The 25,212-nt window shown below is 42.1% G+C and overlaps 1 protein-coding gene across 1 annotated transcript in view; it reads right to left on the bottom strand.

The window, feature by feature from the left end:
* Positions 1–3,764: 3,764 nt before the first annotated feature.
* Positions 3,765–25,212, bottom strand: part of FXR2 (FMR1 autosomal homolog 2) — a 1,381,282-nt gene continuing 1,359,834 nt past the window's right edge. The window contains exon 17 of the mRNA XM_044076212.1: positions 3,765–6,978. Within this exon, the coding sequence (XP_043932147.1) occupies positions 6,865–6,978 (114 nt within the window). The 3' untranslated portion in view covers positions 3,765–6,864. The remainder of the gene's footprint in view (positions 6,979–25,212) is intronic.

Consider the following 25,212-nt stretch of genomic DNA (forward strand, 5'->3'; position numbering starts at 1 on the left):
ACCTGTTAGTAAAGAAGAAAAAAAGGGAAAGAGAAACTACCAGCTATGGTAGACAAGAATACTAAGTGGTATAAGGCAATGGGCGAGCAGCTACACTTAAAAAAAAAAGAACAGCAGACTAGGTTCAGAAAATCAGAAAGAACAGTATCTAGAGTCAGGATTATATAAATGCAGAAAAATTTGTAGTAAATCAAAAAGTACACTTAGCTGAGAGCGCGAATCAGCTGACGTGTCTTTCTATAAGAGCGGCAAACGAGATCTGCGGTAATATACACAGGGGCATTGTGGCTACACCTTTAGGTAGAGAATTTTTTTGGCTGGCACGAGCTATGTAATAACCGTATCTGTTCCGAGGATCTGAACCGTAACCCATCAGTCACTAGCAGATGAAGATTGACATCAGATCACTTATTACACAACTTGAAAAACACAGAGTGGATCCACTTTGTGTGAGATGGAGGCAAATAAGATAGGATATATTATGGATGAACTAGGATATTATGGATAGTGAGAGGAGCTCAAGAGTTTGATCCAAAGTCTGTAGAATGCAGCCAAGTCAGATTGGAGGTCAGATTCATAACCCATTTGCTGAGGAAGAATGAAAAGGACAACAAATCTGATGTTATGGAAAACAAATGTTTGACTTATCTCTGCATATGCGAATGTAGCAACAGAAGCTCTGAAGAGGATGTGCATACTTCTTATACCAACATGGTGGCGTGATCCTAGGATAAATGTACACCTTTGCAGGGGAAAGAAATTTAGTAAGCTGGTCAGATGGATGGGACCTTTGCAGGGGAAAGTCCCACATGTTAATACTGTAACAGTGATCTAATGAAGAATACCTTTGCTTATAAGTCTGTGATGAATAAAGTTATTAAAAAATAAAAATGGTTATGGGAAAAAATTGGAGACTGGAGAGATTTAATTGTGAACATATGACAGATGAAAAAGTTAAAATGCGAATACATGTAGACAGGTAAATAAAAGTAAGCAAATTGTATAAGTAAATAAGAAATGTAAGCAACACACAGTGGATATAAAGAGTTTACACACATCTGTTAAAATGCCAGGTTTTTGTGATCTAAAATAATGAGACCACAATAAATCATTTCAAAACTTTTTCCACCTTTAATGTAACCTATAACCCATACAATTCAATTGAAAAACAATTATATTTTTTCCCCTGACAGATTTATTTATTTATTTATTTGCATTTGTTAACCGGGTTGGTCCAGCTGGGTAAGAATTACCCTTTTTCAGTGGAGACCCGAGGGGAAAAGCCCCAAACAGATAACATACAATAAGCTGGTTGCACAAGTGTGGACACCCTTAAACTAATACTTTGATGAAAAACCTTCTGATTTAATTACAGCATTCAGTCTTCTTAGGTACACACCTACCATCAATTAAAGGGACTCTGATTAATCCCAAATAAAGTTCAGCTGTCCTAGTAGGATTTTCCTGACATTTACTCAGTTGCATGCTATAGCAAGAGCCATGGTTCACAGAGAGCTTACAAAGCATCAAAGGGATCTCACTGTTGAAAGGTTTCAGTCAGGAGAAGGGTACAAAGATTTCCACAGCATTGGATATACCATGGAACACAGTGAATTCAGCCATCAAAAAGTGGAGAAAAATATGGGACAACAGTGATGTTGCAAAGAACTGGACGTCCCTCCAAAACTGATGAAAAGACAAAAACTGGTCAGGGAAGCTGCCAAAAACTGGTCAGGGAAGCTGCCAAGAGACGTATAGCAACACTGAAGGAGCTGCAGGAATTTCTGGCAAGTACTGTTTGTGTACTACACGTGACAACAATCTCCTCTATTCTCCATATGTCTGGGCTATGGGGTAGGGTTGCACGATGGAAGCCTTTTCTTACAAGGAAAAACACCCAGGCCCAGCTAAAATTTGCAAAACAATACATCAAGTCTCCCAAAAGCATGTGGGAAAATGAGTTCTGGTCTGATGAGACCAAGGTTGAACTTTTTGTGCACAATTCCAAAAGGTCAGTTTGGCGCAAAAATAACACTTAACATCACCAAAAGAATACCATCCCCACGGTGAAGCATGATGGTGCAGTATCACGTTTTGGGGTTGCTTTTCTTCAGCTGGAACTGGGGCTTTAGTCAAGGTGGAGGGAATTATGAACAGTTCCAAATACAAGTCACTTTTGGCCCAAAACCTTCAGGCATCTGCTAGAAATCTGAAGATGAAGAGGAATTTCACCTTTCAACATGACAGACCCCAACCATACTTCCAAATCAAAAGAATGGCTTCACTAGAAGAAAATTAAAGTTTTGGAATGGCCCAGCCAGAGCCCAGACCAAAATCCAATAGAAAATCGGTGGGGGGACCTGAAGAGGGCTGTGCACAACAGATGACCTTGCAATCTGACAGATTTGGAGTGCTCTTGCAAGGAAGAGTGGGCAAATATTGCTAAGTCAAGATGTGCCATGCTGATAGTCTCCTACCCAAGAAGACTGAATGCTGTAATTAAATCAAAAGGTGCTTCAATAAAGTATTAGTTTAAGGGTGTGCACACTTATGCAACCAGCTTATTGTACGTTTTTTATTTTTTATATTTTGCCCCTAACAGATTTGTTTTCAATTGATTTGTATGGGTTACAGGTCACATTAAAGGTGGGGAAAAGTTTTGAAATTATATTTTGTGGTCTCATTTTTTATATCACAAAAAAATGGCATTTTAACAGGGGTCTGTAAACTTTTTATATCCATTGTAAACATGATTAATATGAACACCTGATGTAAGGAAATGACTGAATACAAAAAAACTGAATACCTACTGCAGCCATAAACAAAGTGAATAGATTTCCAAACTGCCCAACAAGTCTGCTTCTGGCAAAACTCCATACTACTTTTCAATAGACACTGATTACGGATTTAATTTTTGCAAATGCCATGACTGGGATCTAGTGGACTTTGGACTGATTAGTGACTCTGGTAATAAAGGAGTTGGCTGGGGTGGATAGTAGTAAGCAGTTGATGCTGACATTCTCACACAGGGGGTAAGAAAGCAGTACAACTGTATTGTACAGATACCTAGCACATGCAAATGACTCAGAATGCAGTAATATTAGTAAAAGTGTATGTGCCCACAAAGCTGCATATGTAGAAGCGGCCACTATCTGACCCATGGAAGAATGGGATCGCGAATGTCAGGCTCCTGTACGGGAAATGATAGTGCCAAGGGGAAAAACAATTATCTAATCCCTATGGTTGATTGTGGGAGGGGTTCCTCTTGCAGACAGCTCTCATGTGAAACTGATCAAAAATACATGCTCGTAAACTAATTTCAGATGAAGATAAAGAACCCTATCCACCACAAAAAAAAAATGGTGATGTGAGCTTGTGAGCTGCAGTGAGAAGAAATAAGCCGTCTGGAAGGTGAAGGGTGATGGTAGAAATTAGATGAACATTAAAGCTAATTTCTGCAACTTTCCCCAGGTGCCAGTTCTTCATTTTGCATATAAAATGCGTGTTTACATCTCTGTCAAATTCTTCCATTATGAATTCCTGCTCATCTTTACAGCGAAATCAGTAAGCTCCACTATCATCCACCTAATTAAGCCAAGTTGGCAAAGGTAAAGCTCCTTTAAATCCACCTAGGTATGATGCTATACAGGTGTTAACATGTCTTCATTAAGTTGGTTGTTCCGACACTTAAAGACATACAAATATGCAGTATTAGCAGGAAGGTAGAAGGGAGGAAAACCATGACAAAAATCACACAATTCAAATCAGCTGGAAGATCAAACTTTATTTGATAATCTACTTGCATACAAAAACATATATTGCACATCAACCAAGAAAAAAAAAAACTTTTTTTGAAAAACAGACATACACAATGATGATGGGGAACCCCATACTGACAGTTTTGAACTGGGACTTTTGCCCGTGCTTGTATTTACGAAACTCTCAACTATTCAAACCAGGATCGTGCATAAGACAAGTGTAGGTCTGATTAATTCATTTGTTCTCCTCCCCCCAAAGATGCTGGGGTGGATTAAAATAATATGGCACTTATGGTATATTTGGGCTGCATATGTATGACTTAAGGGACAAATGCTGCAGTTTGTTCAAGGTAGGAATCAAAAAACTATATCAGCCCCAGATAATATTGTCTGTACCAGATCAAAAACTGGACAGCTAAGGCTGAAAGAAGACTGCCACAAGATCATTTCAAATAGGGAAATTCATACCTATTATGTTTATATTACTAAAAACAGAACACTCTTAAAATGCTACCTGGCTTCCCAACATCCTTTGCAGAATACATGGTAAAATACCATCTTACCTCTTTCCAGAACCAAAAGCTTCAACTACACAGTTCAAATCACACCCTTCTCCAGCTTTCAGCTCAATACACCTGATCACATGCTCAGAGCTCAGATATACAACAGTACATTCCACCACCCAATGAGTTCTCGAGAGATCAAACTCACCATAAAAAAAAACCTAATCCAATCTGACCACAGGTCTCTGCCAGGTAAAACATTCTTCCCCAATTGTTTTCTTCAAAAGATTAGGACAGAACTGCTTTGTGGTCAGATATAACACTCAGCTTATACTAATTACCAATTTCTCAGTATGGGGGTGGGGGGGGGGTATCAACATTATGAACTAGAAATTTAAGTCTGTATGCAAGCTATTCAAGAAAACTGACCCATGTAAAATACACTTAAGGCAGTAAGCAAGCTCAGGTCACTAACCTTCAGCAAAGTTGACCATGCTCGTCCACCACATTATGACTTGGCATGAGAACTTAACCGGTAGGCCTGCTGTTATACATGGTGCCTTGCAAGTGACATTCACCTTGATAGTCAGCAAGGCACAGAGTTCATTACACTTCACCTGCTGCCAATAACTGCCTATGCTTTCATAGCAGATGCTGCAGTCACTACCATCTTGAGCTTCAAAACATTAGTTTCATCACCACTTCTGCATGGATTTCACTCAATTTGCCCCCTCCCTCTTTTGTAAAGTGATCATCTGAAACTTGGCTCTGTGCATTTCCCAAATGGAATGGGAGGGAACCTGCTCTACGAAGTACAACACAGATTCCTGCTTGCACTTTCTTAATCATATGACTTAAGTGTGAACTACTGACAGCAAAGCAGCAGCAGTAACTTCACTAGGATTCAAACACTGAACCGGAAAAGGACCCAAAAAGATGCATCTCTGAACAAATTTAAGATATGACAAAGCAATGCATAGTTGTGACTTAAAGAGCAGACAGTTTCATCTTTTGTCCCTGTATCCACAGTACTGTACTGAATTGAACAACCTTGTCAAACATTCTATTCACAACCAAAGTGACTGAGAAACACTTAAACCTTTTGCTGCTGCCAACACAATCTGAATGATACTACTGATGGTGCTGACCACAAGCCAGACAGAAGGACATTCCTGGGGAGGGGATACAGTCTGTTCATATGACAGCAGAGCAGCACCTGCAATAATATTCAACTTACACAGAATGCCCCAGGTCATAACCAGCTACTTCTCACAGTATGTATGAGAGAAAAAAAGTACGAGCTGACAAAAATGTGTTTTTAACCCTCTCAATGAGCAAGACTTTCAAAGGCTAAGCAAGACCCCAAAACCACATACCTTGACACAGTGATCATCATCATAAACTGTCTCCATCCACAATCCCTTGCTATCTTTACTCAGTTTACAATTTTTTTTCCCTGTAAACAAATACCCACATTATTCACAGCATTAGGACTTGAAGTCTGGAGGTCCCTTACGCAGTTAGCAGCAATTTGCTTTCAGAGAACTAAAGAAAAATAACTGCACACAGTGCACTAACATTTTAAATGCAAATAAACAATTTGGAGGAGAATGAAAATTACATTTCTCTTTGTGCATGTGGTGGCTACATGCGTTTAATTAACTGATCCAAATGCAATATCAAGTTACGTGTGAAATAAGACCTACTAAGCTGAGATACTCTTACTTCACCAACCATCTTGGGGAGAAAAAAAAAATAAGATACTCCATTTCTTTATTTTCTGTTTTATTTTAGTGTAACATGAACAGTTGAGCTTGAGCTTTATTTTTAAATACTGTACAGTGAAAATAAATAACCCTCACAGAACCACTCTGTTCCCACTGAACTTTCTGGGAATGCACCTGTATTTTGTGCCAAACAGCTGCACCTCCCCTGGTCTTTCTTCTAACTCCATGCTTCCTCGCACCCTCTCTTCTCTTTCCCCATTTCAAGTGTTCTGTACTTCAAATATTGCCTGATAATGCTTTACTCGCAGTTTATTTATTTTTTTTTTACAGTCAGTGCAAGATTTCTGTCAATATATATACTTTTTCAGTTTTGAAAAGTGGTTGCATACTTAGGTTTCCTAGACAAAAACTTAACACTCCTCGTTTCAGACACACTGAACCTTCCACCTTCACATTCAGTCTCCTAAACCTTTTCTTTTTAAATAAATCCCAACTTCTCCAAAGACTGCTGCCCCCCAAGAAAACAAAATTAATCCCCACTGTTTTTGTACGCTATAAGAAGGCACAACATTTTTTGTTTTAATGAGTACTTTTTCCTTTTACACTTTTTTCAAACTTTTATTTAATGTCAAAAACAGACATGGATAATAGAATCGCAAGAACACCTCCTGAGGAAGCATCTGCGCCGGTGCACAGGAACCCCTTTCAGGATGGGTAAGTGCGTTGTCAGGTCTGGTAGTCGTTTATGCAGTAGAAGAGAGTAGTTGTCGCTGGATTTTCCTATCTTTGGCAAGCTTTAAACGAGCACTATTAGAATTTTTAACATGATGCAAGCAGGACAGATATTCAACGGTGAAAGAGGGTGACTGAATGCTGTTACACAACTCCATTCACCATAGTGGCCGGCTCGCCCTGTTCGTCCTTCTCATTATTGTGTTCTCCGTTTACTTTTGATGGTCCATTGGCCACAGTGGTTTTACTTTTTACCTGCTTAAAAAAATAATACTGGTTAAGATCAAACACTTGGCTATGAACTGCAGTGCCAAAGTATCTGCAAGACAACCTCTACGGAAAAAAAAAAGGAAATTAAAAATCTGAAGCAATGGAACAGTTTCCCCCATACCAACACTTCATGCATCTATGGATGGGATACAGATAATTTACCGCAGGACTGCCTCTGTTACTAATGGACAGAGGCAGCTCCTAAATGTTTTAATCCATGCAAGGGGTCCCTTAAAATTATCTATGATATGATCCCAGTTATTCTCAATACAGGTAATATATTAACAACCATGGGATGGGTAAGGCCAGTGTAACACTAAATTGGATAGGTTAATTCAGGCACAAAAAGGGAAACTGGCTTGACTTAAAATGACCCACAAAGGTAACAAACCTAGTACTTGGCTAAGAACCTATGGAGACTTCAGTCCTACTTAGTGAAACGCCTGAACAAAGAGCAACCACAATTATACATGGTGTTATCCCAATGTGTAATTGTGGTGTAGAAACATTCTGTCTTACCTGCAATTTGTATTAAGACTATGCTGACCTATGAACTGAATGCAGACCTGTAAGAATTACAATACCAGTGTACTTGCAAGCAAGTCTCAATACACAGGAACATCCTGCTCATTTGCAATTTTTAACCATGGGATTTTGAAGCAGGCTACTAGGGGAAAGCTAACAGTTTAACAAATGTTCCACAAAGCACAATCACCAATTAAACAAATTCATTCACTTTCGGATGAAGGAATCAATTACACCATAAATATTTTAAAACAGATATCAGAATGTGGAAAGACTACTGCTGAAAGCAAAAATGAAAATAAAAAAAAAAAAATGAATACATTTCAAATATTTGTCTTACACACTACTGTTACTCCAAAAATGGTTATCAAATTATATTAGAGAAAATTTAAAAATATAAGCAACATAGCACACACTATTGAGAAGCAACAAATATACATCATTTATCTGGTTAACAAAATTACATTTATTACTACCATTATCTAAGCTAGCCTTAGAAATTGTACCGGTCTTCACCTTGTTATGGTGAAGGAACATGTATATCTCAGTGAAGTTATGGTCTATTACCGTGTAGGGTCACCAAGACTAGCAGGTCATGGCAAAGAAACCAGACAAAATACTTGTATTACTTGTCTTCGGCTCTTCACTGGTAATACGCTGGGTGCTTGCAGACTTGAGGGTCTTGTCCTTTAGTAATGTTTTGGCATGTCTGTATTGCTTTTGTTACAATTTTGTTCACAAATATTGTTCCCTCAACACCCCCCCCCCCGGGTGTTCAGCAAGTTCAAGGAGTGAGAGGGCCTGCTAGGGAGATGAGAGGGAAAGTGGTAGAGGACTAGGAAATTAAGTGGAATCCACCTCATCCTGAAGATGCTCATGGTGATGACTGATGGGATGGAGAGTAGGAATATGGACTGCAATGGTAAAGTACAGTTGTGTACACTTACCATAAATGTAGATGTTCGAGTGTATTCACTGTTGCAGTCATCACATTTGGGTTTATCCCTGCCAAGGCAGCCCTCGGCCGGCCCAAATACCAGAGGCTTAGTATTACTGCGTCATTTGCTGTTGCTTTAGGACTGACATCAGGTCGTCAGCAGTATAAAGTAAGGCAGCCAACGCCATTATATCAGTTTTTCTTGCCCTAACCTCTCAGGAGCCCACAAGTAGGAGCCAGGCTCTGGTGGAAGAACCCCACAAGTAGAAAATAAATACCAATATGTCTCTTCTTGTAAGGAAAGAGAAGGAAAAAAAGTGAGGGAGGGAAACCAGGACTGCAACAGTGAATACACTCTAACATCTACATTTATGGAAAGTGTACACAACTGTACTATGTTCTTCGTATTTCACTGTTGCAGTCATCACATTTGGGTTGATTCCCAAAGCTTAGGAAATGGGTGGAGGCAGTCAAGGAAACTACGGGCTGGCTAGGATGCCTTGCAAACTGCAGAGGCAAACGCTGTCCTGGATTTGGAGAAGAGAGGCAGCTGGTAATGTTTGGTAAAAGTTTGAACAGATGTCCAGGTGGCAGCCTCTAGGATGTCCCTGGTGGGGACTCCACTGAGGAAAGCTGCAGAGGTGGAGGCTGTTCTGGTGGAGTGAGTTGACTCCCTTGGGGGGAGGCTTTCCATGCAGTTTGTAGCAGAAATGGATGCAGTGTGCTATCCATTTGGAAATGGTTTATTTGGAGATGGCTTTGTCTTCTGCCCCTGTAGCAAAGCTAACCAGCAATTGATCAGACCTTCTGAAGGATTTAGTCCTGTCTAGATAGAATCTGAGCTGTCTGTGCACATCTAGATAGTGCAGGATCCTTTCCCCCTTGTTCTGGGGATTAGGAAAAAAGATGGGCAAAGGAATGGATTGTTTGAGAGTCACACTGGACACCACTTTGGGCATGAAGGATGAGTTAGTCCTGAGGGATACCCTGTCAGCATGGAAGAAGATGAAGGGTTCCTTAGCCACGAGTGCTTGTAGCTCGGAGACTCTTCTGGCTGAAGCGATGGCCAGAAGGAAAGCTGTCTTCCAGGAAAGAAATTTTAGCTCTGCAGAAGAAGCTGGTTCGAAAGGGGGCAGGGTGAGCTTTTCCAACACAAAGTTAAGGTCCCAAGCTGGGGTTGGTGCTCTTCTGGGTGGCCTCAAGTTGCTAGCTCCTTTTAGGAACTGATGAAGGGGTGTGAGAAAAGGGGCTGCTCAGTGGGAAAATGAGCAGAGGCATGCATTTTAACAGAGGAAAAAGAGGCCACCGTGTAGAAGGTCAGCTAAGTAATCTAGGATGAGAGGGAGGGAGGGTTGTGCTGTATTGGCTCCCTTAGCCTGAATCCAGGTGCAGAACCTTTTCCATTTGTCAGCAGAAGACTTTCTAGTGCTAGGGCGTCTCGCTGAGGTTGGCAGATTGATCAGGGGTTAGGGAATAAGCCAAGCTGCCAAATTGAGTGCCTGCAATTGGGGATGCATGAATTCCCCTTCCCTCTGGGTCAGGAGGTTTGGAATCTGATGTCATGGTGGTGGTGGAGACAAGCTGTGCAGCAAGGGGTACCAGTGCTGGCGAGGCCAGTCTGGAGCTATAAGAATTGCCCTTGGTTTTTCCTCCTTCATTTTGAGCAGTACCCTGGGGATGAGAGGTATTGGAGGAAAGGCATAGACCGATAGACTGACCCAGGGGAAGGACAGGGCATCCCCTTTCCAAGCCATACAGTGATGCTCCCTGGTGCAGAATTTGCTGAGCCGATGGTTGTTGAGAGAGGCAAAGAGGTCGACCTTCGGAGTGCCCCATTTCTGAGTTATTAGGGTAAAGGCTCTTCTGTTGAGTTGTCACTCGTGTGGGTCCAGAAGATTTCTGCTCAATTGGTCTGCCAGAGAGTTGAGAGAACCTGGTAGGAATTGTGCTAACAGGTGGAGTTGCATGGCAGAGGCTGTGCCAAAGGATCATGGCTAGCCTGCAGAGAGGGTAGGAGTGAGTCCCTCCCTGCTTGATGATATACCACATTATAGTGGTATTGTCTGTTTTGATTAGGAAAGCCCCTGTGGAAAGAAGGGGCTTGAAAGCTATCAAGGTGTGCTGGACAGCCATCATCTCTTTTTGGTTGATGTGCAGAGGGATTTGCTGTGGGCTATATTGGCCCTGTATGCACCTGCCATCCAGGTGTGCACCCCCAGGCATAGTCTGGTGCATCTGGGTGAGGGGTCTGGGTGGTGGTGAAAAAGGTAGTCCCTTGTTGGGGGAGCATGCTGTTGCCCACCAAAGAAAATCTATTCTGAGGCAAGGAATTATAGATACAAGAGTCCCTAGGTCTTGAGAGTGTTGACACCAAAGGCTTTTTATGGACCACTGAAGTTTCCTCATATGCAGTCTGGCATATGGAATGAGTAGTATGCAAGATGCCATGAACCCCAGAGCTTGCAGGATCTTCCTTGCAGATAGCTGGGGTCTGATGGCTAGTTGAGAGAAGTAGGCTGTCGGGAAATTTTGCTTTTGTGGTGCAAGGAATGTCATCTGGGATGCTGTGTCCAGGCTTGCTCCCAGGAATATAATCCTTTGGGTGGGCACCGGTTTGGATTTCTTTTTGTTGATTGTGTACCCTAGGGAGGTTAGTAGGGACTTAGGCTAGGTGCATGAGCAGCTTTTCCTGGCTGACTGCCTGAATTAGGCAGTCGTCTAAGTATGGGTAAATCTGGATATTCCTTTGTCTGCAAAAGGCAATGGCTGGAGCCAGACATTTTGTAAAAACTCTGGGAGGAGTAGATAAGCCAAAGGGAAGCGCAGAGAACTGAAAGTGCTGAGATCCTGCCCTGAAGCGGAGATATTTCCTGCATGATTCCCTGATAGGAATATGGAGGTAGGCCTCTTTTAGATCTAGTGTGGCTAGCCAAGCATCCTTGGAGAGCATGGGTAGCAGATGCCAGAGGGTGAGCATTTTAAATTTTGGGATCACCAGAAAGGTGTTTAGAATGGATAGATCGAGGATGGGGTGCGCCAGGTGTCCTCTCTTTTCTGGGTACCAGAAAAAGTCTGGAGTAGACAATCTGTCCTCTCTGTTCTGTAGGAATGTGCTCTACTGCCCTCATAGAGAGCAGGGAAAGGACTTGCTTTTGCATCTCTGCCCACTGGTTTGGAGGTAGATCTCAGAACCCTTTTGGGGTAGGAAGGGTGTGGAAAGAAAATTTGTATCCCTGGACACAAAGTTGAGAACCCAGTGGTCATTAGTAATGGTGGCCCAGGTGCTTGTGTGAAAGGAGAGTTTTCCTCCTAGGGGTAAGTGAAGGTGGGCAGAGGGAGGGGGTGGGGAAGGTGAGTCATTGTGAGTTCTTACCATAAGGGGGTGGCTTAGAACTCCCTGGTTTTGAGGTGGAGGTAGTCCACTGCTTAGATCTTTGCATTCCCTGTGGCGGCTGTCTGGGGGGGGGGGTCTAGTTCCCCAGGGTCTGGGCTGGACTGGCTTAGTGGGAGCAGGAAAGGACCAGTACTTGGTGGGACAATGCCTGCTGAACCTGGGTGGCTGGACCTGTAAGAAATCCTTAACAGTCTGCACCAATTTTGCTTTTTCTTCCATCTTTTTTAAGACCTCTGCTGCCTTAGTGCCAAATAAGTTGTCTTTGTATAAGGGGGCATCCAACAATTTAGATTTGACATGGTCTGGCAAGGGCTGTTCCTTAAGCCATGCATGCCTTCTAATGTCAGATCCGGTGACTGCTGCCCTCCAAGAAGCTTCTAGGGTATCAAAACCACAGTGCAAGGTGTGTTTAGTTACTTGACTTGCGGAATGCATCAACTCTTATAACTCTTTAGATTCTGCACAAGCAGGAAAGGAAGACATTTTTTGTGCGAGGAGTTCCAGGGTATGTTGCTGAAATTTTTGCATATGGAACTGACAATTTAGTGCCCTGATAGCAAGAGTAGCTGAGGTGTATACGTTTTTACCCCATCTGTCTAGTGCATCGAGAATCCCTATTTGAGGGGATGGGATTCTTAGCAGAGGTTGCTTTAATCCCTTTAGGCCCTTGAGAAATTACCTCGGTGTCAGCATTAGGATTATAAAAAAGAAATTTGAGAGTCAGGGACTCTATAGTACCTGTCTGGTTTTCTGGGTGCAGGAGGGAGGGTGTCAGGAGTCAAGCTGGATTCCAGGAAAACATCTTCCACAACATTGAGGACTGGGGGGGATGGCCAAGGGTCTGTGCTGTGGAAGATCTAAGCATTCCCAGAGCCTCTTTTTAGACTGGGGGGTTAGTCCAGACTCTCCCATTGGAAATGCTCCCTTACGGTATGAAGGGTTTCCCCAAAGGAAAAATCCTCTGGGGAAGAGGTGGAAGGGATGGAATCCTCTGCATCAGAATCCTCATAAGTAGGGAGGGGTTGCATGCCTTCATATTCAGATGCATCAGAGTTATCTGACTCTTGTTCAGACAAAACTACAGGGGACAGATCTCTTTTCCTTTTGGAGGTGGTAGCTTGGCTTTCCCTCATCAGCATGGTAAGGTCTTCAGCCATTTTAAGCATTTGAGACTGAGGCAAGGAAGCAGGTGCTTGAGATTCAGTCGTAGGTTTCTTGGGTGTGGTTCGTACCCTGGACCTAAGAAACTCGGTAGTTTTCGAAAGAACAGTAGTCACAAAAGAAGACGGGTTTGTGTTGAGAATCGGTAATGCGAAGGACTTCCTCGGAAGCCAGTGCCTGCTCAGCAGCTCTGGACCCATCCAAGGTAGAGATGGCCGCAGGATCCTTAGTCGAAGAGTTTTGTGGCATACCAGACTCTGAAAGGGTCTTGGTAGCAGCCTGCGAATCCACGGAAGCGAGCATCAGGGGCTGCAAATGCACCTCACTGAGGACCGGAGAACTGACTACTAGCTTAACGGAAGCATCGTCTGTAAGTTTGGACCTGTGCAGTCTGTCTCTGTCTTTATCTTTATGTTTTTTTGGAAGATCTGCTGTCAGATGGCTTACCGAAGACATATCAGAGTTCAAAGACTGTAAGCGAAAATATCTAGCTACAAGAATGAAAGTCTCGGTGTGGTATTTGCTTTCCACAGTTGAGACAATTGTTAACTTTTTCTGACATCGGTTAGTGCAAGAAAAAAGGATCCCCAATGTGGTACTTAGCTTTAAAAGACTTCAGCTTCAAATTGGTAGATGAAACTCAGGTAGCGGCCTGACCGGCACTCATGCGAACTGCTTCTGCTTCAGGCACCACGGCAAGAAAGACTGATGTAATGGCATTTGCTGCCTTACTTTATACTACTGATGACCTGACGTCAGTCGTGAAGCAACAGCAACTGACGCAGAAATACTAAGCCTCTGGTATTCGGGCCAGCCGAGGGCTACCCTGGCAGGGATAACCCAAATGTGATGACTGCAATAGTGAAACACGAAGAACATCTGCACTTGTACATCTACAATTATAGTAAGTTCCTGACACAAATTGTACTACACTAATTATACTACTCAATAATGCAGTCCTGAACCATGAGATGACTCCCAGAACATCTGCTCAGTGGATGGTTGGCCTTGATCAGATCCCTTAGGACATGGCCGAGGCAAACCCTGACCTAGCCCTAGATGCATCACCCAAACTAATGATATGAAAAGGTGTGGACTGAAGGCAAAGTATCAGCTTCTAACACAGACTTGATACTAAAGCTCCAGAGGTAAGCAGTGGTGAAAACCGTGGCAGAAGAAACTGTTCCAGCATGTTCTGGTATGGGCTTTCTGTAGGGCAGAAGAAAAATGGCACAGTCTGCAAATCGTTTAGATTGTGAATTTGCTTATTTGCCTCCAAACAGTTATTTTGACTTTCCAAATCCTCTTGTTTTATGCAAGTTAATCTTAGATGCCTATGCAACCATAAGGCATTCAAACTTCTTTCCCCTTTATCCTCTAGTTTAGGGAAAAACAAAGCGAGGTGCATGGCTTGATTCAGACACTTCTGTCACTACAGTTGGTGTAAAGGAGGAGGTTTGTGCAAAGATCTAGCCTTGTGGAACAGCAGAAGCTGTTCATTGCACATTAGTGCATATAATTCTTGGCATTCTCCTGGCAGACTTCACAGCCACCAAAAATAGAATCTTTCATCTAGTACTTGAGAGGTGCTGAAACGGCCGGAAATCCCAGGCATGATCTTCCTTCAAAAAGAGTCTAAAGTGTAATGCGTCCTTTAGAAATTGTTGGAAATATAAGAAGTGGAGGGGTGGAGAGCAGTCCACAGTAAGTCAGCTTGAGATTGCATACAAATGGTCCTTTAAGACATTAAGAAAGGTCTTTTTTTTTTTTTTTTTAAAAGGACTGACAGGTAATTCAAGGCGAGCGATATTTGGCTCAACTCCTGTTTAGATACTGGCTTCTGGAAAAGCATCAAAAGGAGAATTCTCTTCCAGTTTGCTAGCTATGATTTCTGTTTTTATAACCTCTGTCGTATTCGGCACATCCTAGTTTGGATAAAAGTTAAATCATCCAAGCTGTCAGGTAGGGTAGTCATACTGGAGAGTAGGAGGGAAACCTTTTACCGAGTTAACTTAAGTGATCCATAACCTGAGACAACACTTACAGTTCTTCCCTTGCTAGGCTTAGCAGAAGGAAGAACCAATGCTATCGGGGCTAAAAGAGAAAAATGTCAGTATGACTTTTGGCCTGTGCTTGACTTTCTGCAATACCCTGAGGATCGGGCATGTGAAGAAAAGCATAAAGAAAGACTTCTCCAGTTCAAGGAAAAGGAATTTACTTTTCAAGTTGCAGAAGCTACTGTTCTGCAAAGAACTTTCACAGAGTCATAGGTAAATTCTAGGCAATCCGTCTGCAGACTACTACACACCTGGTAGATACCCAGACAGTGACCAAAAATAAGAATCAAACCCTGTACCTTGAGTCTGTGAGATAAGCACCTTATCATGCCAAACTCTCTCATTTCTCAGCTGCTTGTTTACCAGGGAAGCCAAAAGGTCTACTTTTAGAACACACCACTTGGTGGTCAACTGCTAGTGTCCCTCTTCAACATCTATTATTGTGTGTATGGGGGGTATCTGTGATTGGCTCAACCTATATAAAGTGAATCTCTCTTGTTTGTTCTATACTACAATACTATGGTACATTGTGTAAGGATTTGGAGGGCCCCCTGCATCCAAACAAGTGTGTGCTTTTAATACAAAGACAACAGCCATCAGTTCTTTCAGTTACATGCCTCTCATGCCTCTGACTCAAGTACCTTGGATTTTCAGAGATCCACTCAAGGGTCACCCTGGCCAACTCCAAAGAGTTTATGGTTAGTGTAGACTGCGTTAGACTGAAGAGTATCCTCAAGATGATGTGTCCCTATGCTTTCCACTACGACATTTTTTTTTATTTATGCAAGGCATGGCAGGGCCAAGTGCCTCTAAGGACTCTCATAGTTGGTGGTACTATGTCCTCATGAGCAGTTTTGCTAGTGGCACCCTAAGGCATGATGTCATATAACTTAGTAGCCTGGAAAATTCCCTTGCTCTGATCAACCCCTTCTCTAGGATATTATGGACAGTGTGTACACTTTCTCCAAGAAGAAAGCCTTCTGCAAAGCTGTATTTAACAGTACCCTTAACTATACAATTCATAGTTGCGGGTCACGTTTGACAAAGATCCAGTTCTTGAAACTATGCAAAAGTCAAACTCAACGTCTTCTAAAATCACCTCCAGTCTGCTTCTTTCACGCAATTGTTCAAGGATATGTGGATTTCCTTTGTCCTGCAAAAAGCTATTACTGGAGCCATGCATTTTTTAAAGACCCTTGCTGCAGCAAACAAGGAAAATAATGGCAAGGAAGTGAACTGGATAATGATCTTCACCTGCTTTGAATCTTAAAAACCTTCTATGATCCTTGGCTACAGGGGATACGAAGATGGACACTTTTCAAATCCAACATGACCAAAAAGGACTGAAGAGACAAGAAAATGGGAGGCCATGGAAAGTCAACATTTTGAACTCTGAAGTAAAAAGAATAGGTCCCTGTGTGTTTTCCTTCCTTTCCGTAAAAACCTGAACAGTTCTCTGCTTTTGGTACTCTATAGCCCTATGTTCCATCAGTATGTAGTGGGGTGGGACCAGGCTCACTTGCTTTTTTGTACCATGGGGGCACCCTCTCTCTAGCCTGTGTTAAAACAGCAACTAACATCTGTTTCAGAATCTTCATGTCCTGCTGTCCCAGGGTTATGCTTTCTGATTTGTTGACAAATGTTAATCATCATCACATCCTGCAGGAAGGTAGGTCTGGGAAGGGCTGTAGAACAACTTTGGGTGGTGGCAGCCCAGGTGAGTCATGACTGCGCCTCTCTGAAGTCATGACATTTATGGCCCACGAGCTTTTTAATGACTTGTCATTCTCTCCTAAATGTCATTAACCTTACCTGAATTCCTTTTCTCTGGTCTTGTATACAGATGTCATTGACCTGTAATGACAGATTTTACTAAACATAGATGCCCGTGAATAAAAAGTGGCTTCATGCATTACTAAGTCTTATTATTTTCCTCCAGTCTTTTGAAGGCACCTTTGGTATCGGGTCTGAAAAGGAGATACTTATCCAAAGGCGCCTTAAAAATTCCATTTTAACATTGTCTGGCAAGGGCTATATCCTCAACCAGACATGTCACAGAATAACTGGCCATGTTGCTTTTGCCCTGTAAAATGCATCATACCTGCATTTTTTAGACAGTATGCTAACTATGACTGACAGAGCACAGTTAAATCTCCTGGTTCAGATTCTTGTCAGACAGCATCTCAGCCTTAAACCAGGGTTTGCTGGTGGCTCAGAGTACAGATCTGGCACTTTAAAGCTTTAAATACCAGGGTAGCAGATATGTGGGGGAACCTACTTGTCATGTAACTGGGAACAAGGTTCCTGGATGAAACCAAAAAGGATACCTTGATGGAATACAGGGCAACAGCTGGATCAGTCAAAGATTCTTTATACAGGAAGTTATGGGTAATCCATAAATAAAGGAAATGACCAGGATTTCTTTGAGCAAGATAGGTTAGGCACCTAGCTCCAGTGATGCAATAGTAAATGCACCCTTCAGGACATAAGTAACCAGAGGCACTGCCAATGCTCTAGGCTCCATCAGGCATACGGAAACAATGAACTTGTGTTGGGCCTGCTAGTATTTTCTAACCTCCCACTGGAACTCCCCCACCTTATGGAGGGTGTCCCAAATGAGATATCCTTTGAAGGTGAAGCAAAGGATAAGGTATCCTTGGTGATAGAATCAAACACTAGCAGAAGAGAACTGGGCAACATGATAAGTCTGTAGAATTAGAATCCTCCAGGGAAGGGGTCCAACTTTATTATTTTAGAAGTGGCCCCCTTACACATCTGGAATTCCTGATGTTGTCTATACAAGTAAACAAAGTCCTGAAACAGCAGAAATAACTTGTGTAAAAGTCTGGGAAATGGACTGGACCAAGTTTGTGCTCCACCTTGGCTGGGGCAAGCTAGTGAGCCCAAATTTGGTGTTTGATGCCTTAGGCCTCAACTTCTCTGGGGAAACTGCTTTTTTGGGGGGGGTGCTCTAGTCACAGGCAGGCAATCAATACCGCTACATAATCTCTGAGAACCCACCTAATTAACCAAGGCTGAGGAGATACTGCCATTACCCTTGCTGATACGTGCAGTGCCAGCAGCAGTGGTCTTCAGAGCTGTCTGAATCTCCTTGGCTTTGACAAAGGACAGACTAGTGGCCTATAAAGTGGTCATCCTAGAGAAAAGAACAGTTGTGTACACTTACCATAAATGTAGATGTTAGAGTGTATTTACTGTTGCAGTCATTACATTTGGGTAATCCTGCTGGCAGGTTGCCCTCAGTTGGTCTGATTAACAAAGTCTTGAGTCCTGCGTTGGTTGCTGTCTCTTCTTCCATGACGTCAGGTCGTCAGGGGTATAAAACATGCAGTCGATGCCATTCTTGCCCCAGATGTCAGGTGCCCCCCAAATGGGGAATAAAAAATATATGTACATGTATATAATTTAAAACACAAAAAAATATACCTCCAAACAAAAGCAAATATACCAAAAAGGTTTTTAAGCATAGTAAAAGAAATGAGAGGTATAGTAATAGAAAAACAGGGATAGAGGGTGGGTAACCAGGACTGCAACAGTGGATACACTCGAACATCTACATTTATGGTAAGTGTACACAACTGTTGCCGTCATTACATTTGGGTAGAATCCCAAAGCTATGGTTGGGAGGATGGAATTATACAGCATTAGGAGCAGCTATAAGGCTCTGCAGGACAGGAGTGGCAAAGCCTGCTCTGGATTTAGAGAAGAGAGGTAAATGGTAATGTTTGAACATATGAACTGAGCTCCAGGTAGCAGCTTCTAGAATGTCTCTGGTAGGAACCCCTCTGAGAAAGGCTGCAGAAATAGATGCAGCCCTGGTGGAATGAGATCTGATCCCCTTGGGGACAGGTTTACCATGGTGCATGTAGCAATAACAAATACAATGGCTTATCCATTTTGAAATAGTCTGCTTTGAAATAGCCTTTCCCTCTGCCCCTGCAGCAAATGCCACCAGTAATTGCTCAGATTTTCTTAGAGATTTTGTCCTGTTTAAGTAGAATCTTAGATGTCTGTGTACACCCAATGAATGCAGAATCCGCTCACCCTTGTTCTGTGGATTTGGGAAGAAGGTTGGCAGATGAATGGTCTGATTAAGAGCCACACCAGATACCACTTTAGGCCTAAAGGATGGATTGTTCCCGAGAGCCACCCTGTCCGGGTAAAAGAAAATAAAATGATCCACTGCCATAACAGCCTGTAGTTCTGAAATCCTTCTAGCTGAAGTGACTGCTAAAAGAAAAGCTGTCTTCCAAGAGAGAAATTTTAAGTTTGCAGTAGCAGCTGGCTCAAAAGGAGGTAGAGTGAGTTTTTCCAACACAAAATTGAGGTCCCATGCAGGAGTTGGTGCTCTCCTGGGAGGTCTTACATTTTTGGTCCCTTTGAGGTACTGCTTTAGCAGAGGGTGAGAAAAGAGGGGAGGCTCTGTGTTGTAATGAGCTGAAATGGCAGAGGCATGGATTTTTACGGAAGAAAAAGATAGGCCCTTGTGAAGCATCTCAGTTAAATATTGCAGAATCTGAGGAATATTGGGCATTGCTGTGCTTATTCCTTGTGCTTGGGTTCCAGGCACAGAATCTTTTCCATTTGCCAGCATAAGATTTTCTAGTACTAGGCCTTCTAGCCTCCAAAATGACATCCATAACAGGTTTGCTGAGAGATGTAACTCGTGAAATTAGTTGATTAGCCATGCTGCAAGATTCAGAGTTTGGAGCAGTGTGTGCAGAATCTGATAGTTCTGCTGAGACAGCAGGTAAGGTGTCTGAGGCAGGTACTACGGAGGAAGGTGCAACATATTGCGTAGAAGTGGGTACCAGTGTTGGCGAGGCCAGTCTGGAGCAATCAGAATCATTTTTGTTTTTTCCTCTCTGACTTTTAATAAGACCTTGGAGAGCAGAGGTAGAGGGGGAAAGGCATAGACTGATAGGCATCCACTTTCCAAGCTTTTTTTTGTGATGAATTCTTGTGCAGAATTTGTCCAACTGATAGTTTTGGGGTGAGGCAAAAAGATCTATGTCTGGGCTCCCCCATTTGCGTGTCAACATGCTGAAGATTTGTGGATCCTGTTTCCATTCCTGTGGGTCCATAAGATTTCTGCTTAGTTCGTCTGCCAGAGTATTTTGCTTTCCTGGCAGGAATTGAGCTTGTAGATGTATTTGATAAGTCAAGGCCATGTTCCACAAAGCAATGGTTAGTCTGCAAAGGGGGTAGAAATGGGTACCCCCCTGCTTGTTTATGTACCACATGACTGTGGTGTTGTCTGTCTTTATCAGTAGTTGTCCTAGATGAAGACAGTCCTTGAAGGCTGTCAGAGCATTCTGTACAGCTAGCATCTCTTTCTGGTTGATATGTAGGTGCATTTGATTTGGGCTCCATTGGCACTTGAATGCATGTCCCTGCCAGATGCACCCCCCAAGCATAATCTGATGCGTCTGTAGTCAGGGTTTGGGCGGCAGGGGGTGGAATGAATGACAGTCCCTTGTTTTGGTGACAGGCCTCTGTCCACCATAGGAACTCTTGCTGCAGGAAAGGAATGATAGGAATCATTGTTTCCAGGCTGTGACAATGTTGACTCTATAAGCTTTTTAGGTACCATTGAAGTTTCCTCATATGCAGTCTTGCATATGGAATTATTAGAATGCAGGAAGTCATGAACCCCAAGGTCAGCAGAATTTGTCTTGCAGATAGCTGGGTTTTGTGGCCACTTGTCTGAAGTAAGTCATCAATTGAATTTGTTTTTCTGGCGTAAGGTAAGTCATCCAGGCAGTTGTATTCAAGCTTGCACCTAGGAATGTAATTATTTGAGAGGGTACCAGTTGTGATTTCTTTTCGTTTAAGGTGTACCCTAGACAAGTTAGAAGTCTTTTTACAAACGCCAGATGTTTTAGAAGTGTGTCCTTGTTTTCTGTCTGAATTAGACAATCAATACACACTCCAAAAGAACCAATACAGGTTCAACCAAGAATACAATTAATTTCCGAACCACTGTGTGAAATGAATGAAGGCACCAGTACTGAAACACGAAGAATTTATTCCAAATCTGCACAGACTAAGCATATGCTTTCACCAGAAACCTGGCTTCTTCAGAGTCTGACATTACAACACACAATGTTTAAAACAAGCTAATATACTCTCCACACCCATGCAATTAACCAATTAATTAATCAAACAATTTTTCATAAAATACAAATAATGTTTCAACATCACAATATAGTATTAAAAAAATGGCAAACTATTAGTTACCATTTAACATTAATAATACATACAATTAAATAAATGTATATATGCACTCAATATATGTTGTGTGTTATAGATTGTAAAAATAAAAACATTTTGTCTAGATAATACTACTTAAATATTTCAACTGGGGTTTTAAAGAAACACATTCATTTAGTCCAGGGCGCCTAGTAGCATTAAGCCTAAGCTGCCATTCCATTTCTAATCTTGCTACCCTGTTTTGTGTATCACATTTAATGTTGGGTTTAACCCTATCTATGATAAAAAAAAAATATATATTAAAATTAACACATACCTTACTGTGTAAATAAAGTGCATTATATTCATCTTTCCTTCTAATGGAACTAACATGCTCTCTTATTCTTTCTTTCAAACTTCGTGTAGTCATGCCCACATAAAATGCATCGCATGACATACACGAAGCAAGATACACACAATTTCTAGTGGTGCACTTACAAGCACCTGGACAAGGTATTGTACGTTGATGACCCACAACACATATATATGCCCCTACTGCTATAAATCTACATCCTTTGCATGAGCCACATTTGCTCATACTAGATCTAATATTGCTTTTACCCTCTCTTTCAAGAATGTTTTTCAAATTTTTTCCTTTTCCATAAACAATCACTGGGGTATCACCTAAAATCTCTCTAGTGTCTCTACTAAGAAAATACTTCCACAAGTTCCTAAGACTAGAACTCAATTCATTTGCTTTTTCATTGTAGGTTAAAACAAACTTTGCTCTATTCATATTGGTGACTATGTTGTTACTGCCACCAATATTACCCCCTCCATCTCCTTGACCTCTTAGAATAGGACTGTATCTATTTTTTCTTTTTCTGTATACTTCTTTTTTTATAGTAACCAACACTGAAAGCGGATATCCCCTGTCTAGGAACATTCCGATCAATGTGTACATTTCCTTCTTAAACAGGTCATCATTGCTAATTAACCTACATATCCTGACCATCTGGCCCTTAACTACCCCTCTCCTTTGATGTAAGGGGTGGCAACTTATGTAGTGCAACATCGAATTAGAGTAGCTGGGCTTCCTATAGATCGTACTCACCAGCCCTTCTTTTGTTTTATATAAAGTAATGTCCAGGTAATTTACTACCTCTTTGTTCCATGTATAAGTGAATCTAAGAAATTCTGTGGTTTTATTAATGTAAGTAAAAAATTCCTTCACACTCTCATCACCTTTCCATAATATAAGGAGGTCATCTAGGAACCTACAATACAAGAGAATGTTATCCTTGTATCTTGAGTCTAGTACATATTGTTTTTCCCATGCCCATAAGACTAAGTTAGCATAGACAGGGGCACAACGGGCACCCATCGCCACCCCTGTCTTTTGTTGGTATATCTCCCCATCAAATTGTATAAAATTATTATGCAATATTATTTCCATCAAATCATAACATATTTCTAATCTTCCTTTGTCAAAACTGGAACTAGTTAAAAGACTATCATAAAACATTTCCAGCCCTGTTTGATGTGGAATCACTGAGAATAGATTAGTTACATCAACAGTCAAGAAACCAAAAGTTTCATTCCCAATGCCTTTAATCCTTCCTACCCTGCAGATTTGGAATAAATTCTTCGTGTTTCAGTACTGGTGCCTTCATTCATTTCACACAGTGGTTCGGAAATTAATTGTATTCTTGAATTAGACAATCGACCAGGTATGGATAAATTTGAATATTTCTTTGCCTGCAAAATGCAATTACTGGTGCCAGGCACTTTGTGAAGATCCTGGGCGCAGTAGATAAGCCAAAGGGCAGTGCAGAGAACTGGTAATGCAAATAGCCTGCTTTGAAGCAGAGGTATCCTCTGCAAGATTCCCTGATTTGGATATGCAGGTAAGCCTCTTAAGTCTAGAGTTACCAACCAAGCATCCTTGCCTAGCATAGGTAGTGAGTCAGCATCCTGAATTTTGGAATGTGCAGAAATGTATTTAGAATGGATAAGTCCAGAATTGGACGCCATGATTTGTCTTTTCTGGGTACCAGGAAAAGTCTTGAATAAAAACCTTGTCCCTTTTCCTTTTCTGGTACTGGTTGAATAGCTCCCATATTCATGAGGGATATAACTTGTTTCTGGGCCTCTGCCCACTGATTTAGAGGCAGATCTGGCCATCCGTTTGGGATTGGCAACGTGTGGAAATGAAATCTGTATCCCTGAGATACTATATTTAAAACCCACTTGTTCTGGGTAATCAGTTGCCAGCTTTGTGCATGAAGTGCCAGTTTTCCCCCCAAAGGGGCGGCCAAAAGATAAGTGCTTGGTGATTGCAGTGGAAAGTCATTGAGACTGTTTACCATAGGAAGGTGCCTTGTTACTTCCAGATTTGGAGGTGGAGGCACCCCATTGCTTTGTTCTATAAGTTCCTTGTGACTGAAACCTGGAGCCTTTGGAATGTCTGGGTTTGACCTGAGCGGCTCTGGTGGGTACTGGAAAGGACCGGTTCTTAGTAGGTCAGTGGCTACTGAACCTGGGTGGCTGCACTTGTAGGAAATAGTTTACAGTTTGCATAGATATAGCTTAATCTTCCATATTTTTCAAAACTTCTTCTGCCTTATTACCAAACAGCCTGTCCTGTTGTGAAGGAGCATCCAACAATTTTGCTTTAACATGGTCAGGCAGATTTTGCTCCTTGAGCCAAGCATGCCTTCTTATCACAGATCCAGTTACAGCAGCCCTGCAAGAGGCCTCCAAGGAATCAAAACCACATTGCAAACATGTTTTCCAACTTGTTCAGCTGAATGCAATAAATCCTGCAACTCTATTTTTCACACAGTCAGAAATCAACATAATTTTCTGTTTAAGTAAGCCCATGACATGCTGTTGATATTTATGCATATGAAATTGACAGTTTATTCCGCGGTGGTGCAGCGGTAGCATTGTTGCCTCTCAGCAAGAGGTTCTCCTGTTCGATTCTCGGCTGGAGTGCGGGGAGTACCTTCTGTGTGGAGTCTGCATGTCCTCCCCGCAGTTGGGTGGGCGTTCGAAAGACATGTGTAAATGGACGTGTCTTCGTTACAGGTTGAACGTCGAGCTGGCACCTCGGCGTTCGTAAAAATCTAGTGCCAATCATTAGCGGACCCGAGTTCCGTTGAGGCGACCCCTAACCGGGAAAAGCCGAAAGACAACAACAAAGCCCTGATTGCCAAGGTTGCAAACGTGTAAATCTTCTTACCCCATATATCCAGCACACTGGAATCACTATCAGAAAGGGTAGGATTTTTAGCAGTCGAAGCCTTAACGCCCTTGGGACCCTGAGAAATGGTTTCAGGGTCAGCAGTAGGGTTTTTAAGAGGAATTTGTGGGAGTCAGGAACCCTGTAATATCTGTCTGGCTTACTAGGAGTCGGAGGCAGGGAATCAGAAGTCATACTGGATTCTGAGAAAACATCAACAATGTCTAGAACAGGAGGTATTGCCAAAGGCCTATGCTGAGGAAGAAGAAGGAAATCCCCAAGTCTCTTTAGATTCTGAAAAATCCTGACTCTCCCAGTGAAAGTGTTCCCTTAAGGTATGCAAAGTTTCCCCAAAAGAAAAATCCTCAGGAGGAGAAGCAGAAGGGATGGAATCTTCTGCATCAGAGTCCTCATAAGTGGGAATAGATAATTCCTGATCAAAGAGGAATGAGAAGAAATAGAAACCTGATCTGAAGACTCATAGTCAGTGCCTTGCCCAGGCCTCTGCAGGGGGGGGATGGGTACCCCTGTTAAGGTAATTAAATCCTCAGTCATTTTGATCATTTGCTTTTTAGGCATTGGGGCCTGTACACGTGGCCCACATGTCAGTTTTTTAGACATAGAAGTAGTTTTTGGCCTTAATTTTGAAGATGGCGTCTGTTTAATATACAAATCTTTAGGCCTGAAAACA

This window comes from Protopterus annectens, chromosome 7.part0 (genome assembly GCF_019279795.1).
Source record: "Protopterus annectens isolate FY-2018-M chromosome 7.part0, PAN1.0, whole genome shotgun sequence".
Lineage (NCBI taxonomy): Eukaryota > Metazoa > Chordata > Ceratodontiformes > Protopteridae > Protopterus > Protopterus annectens.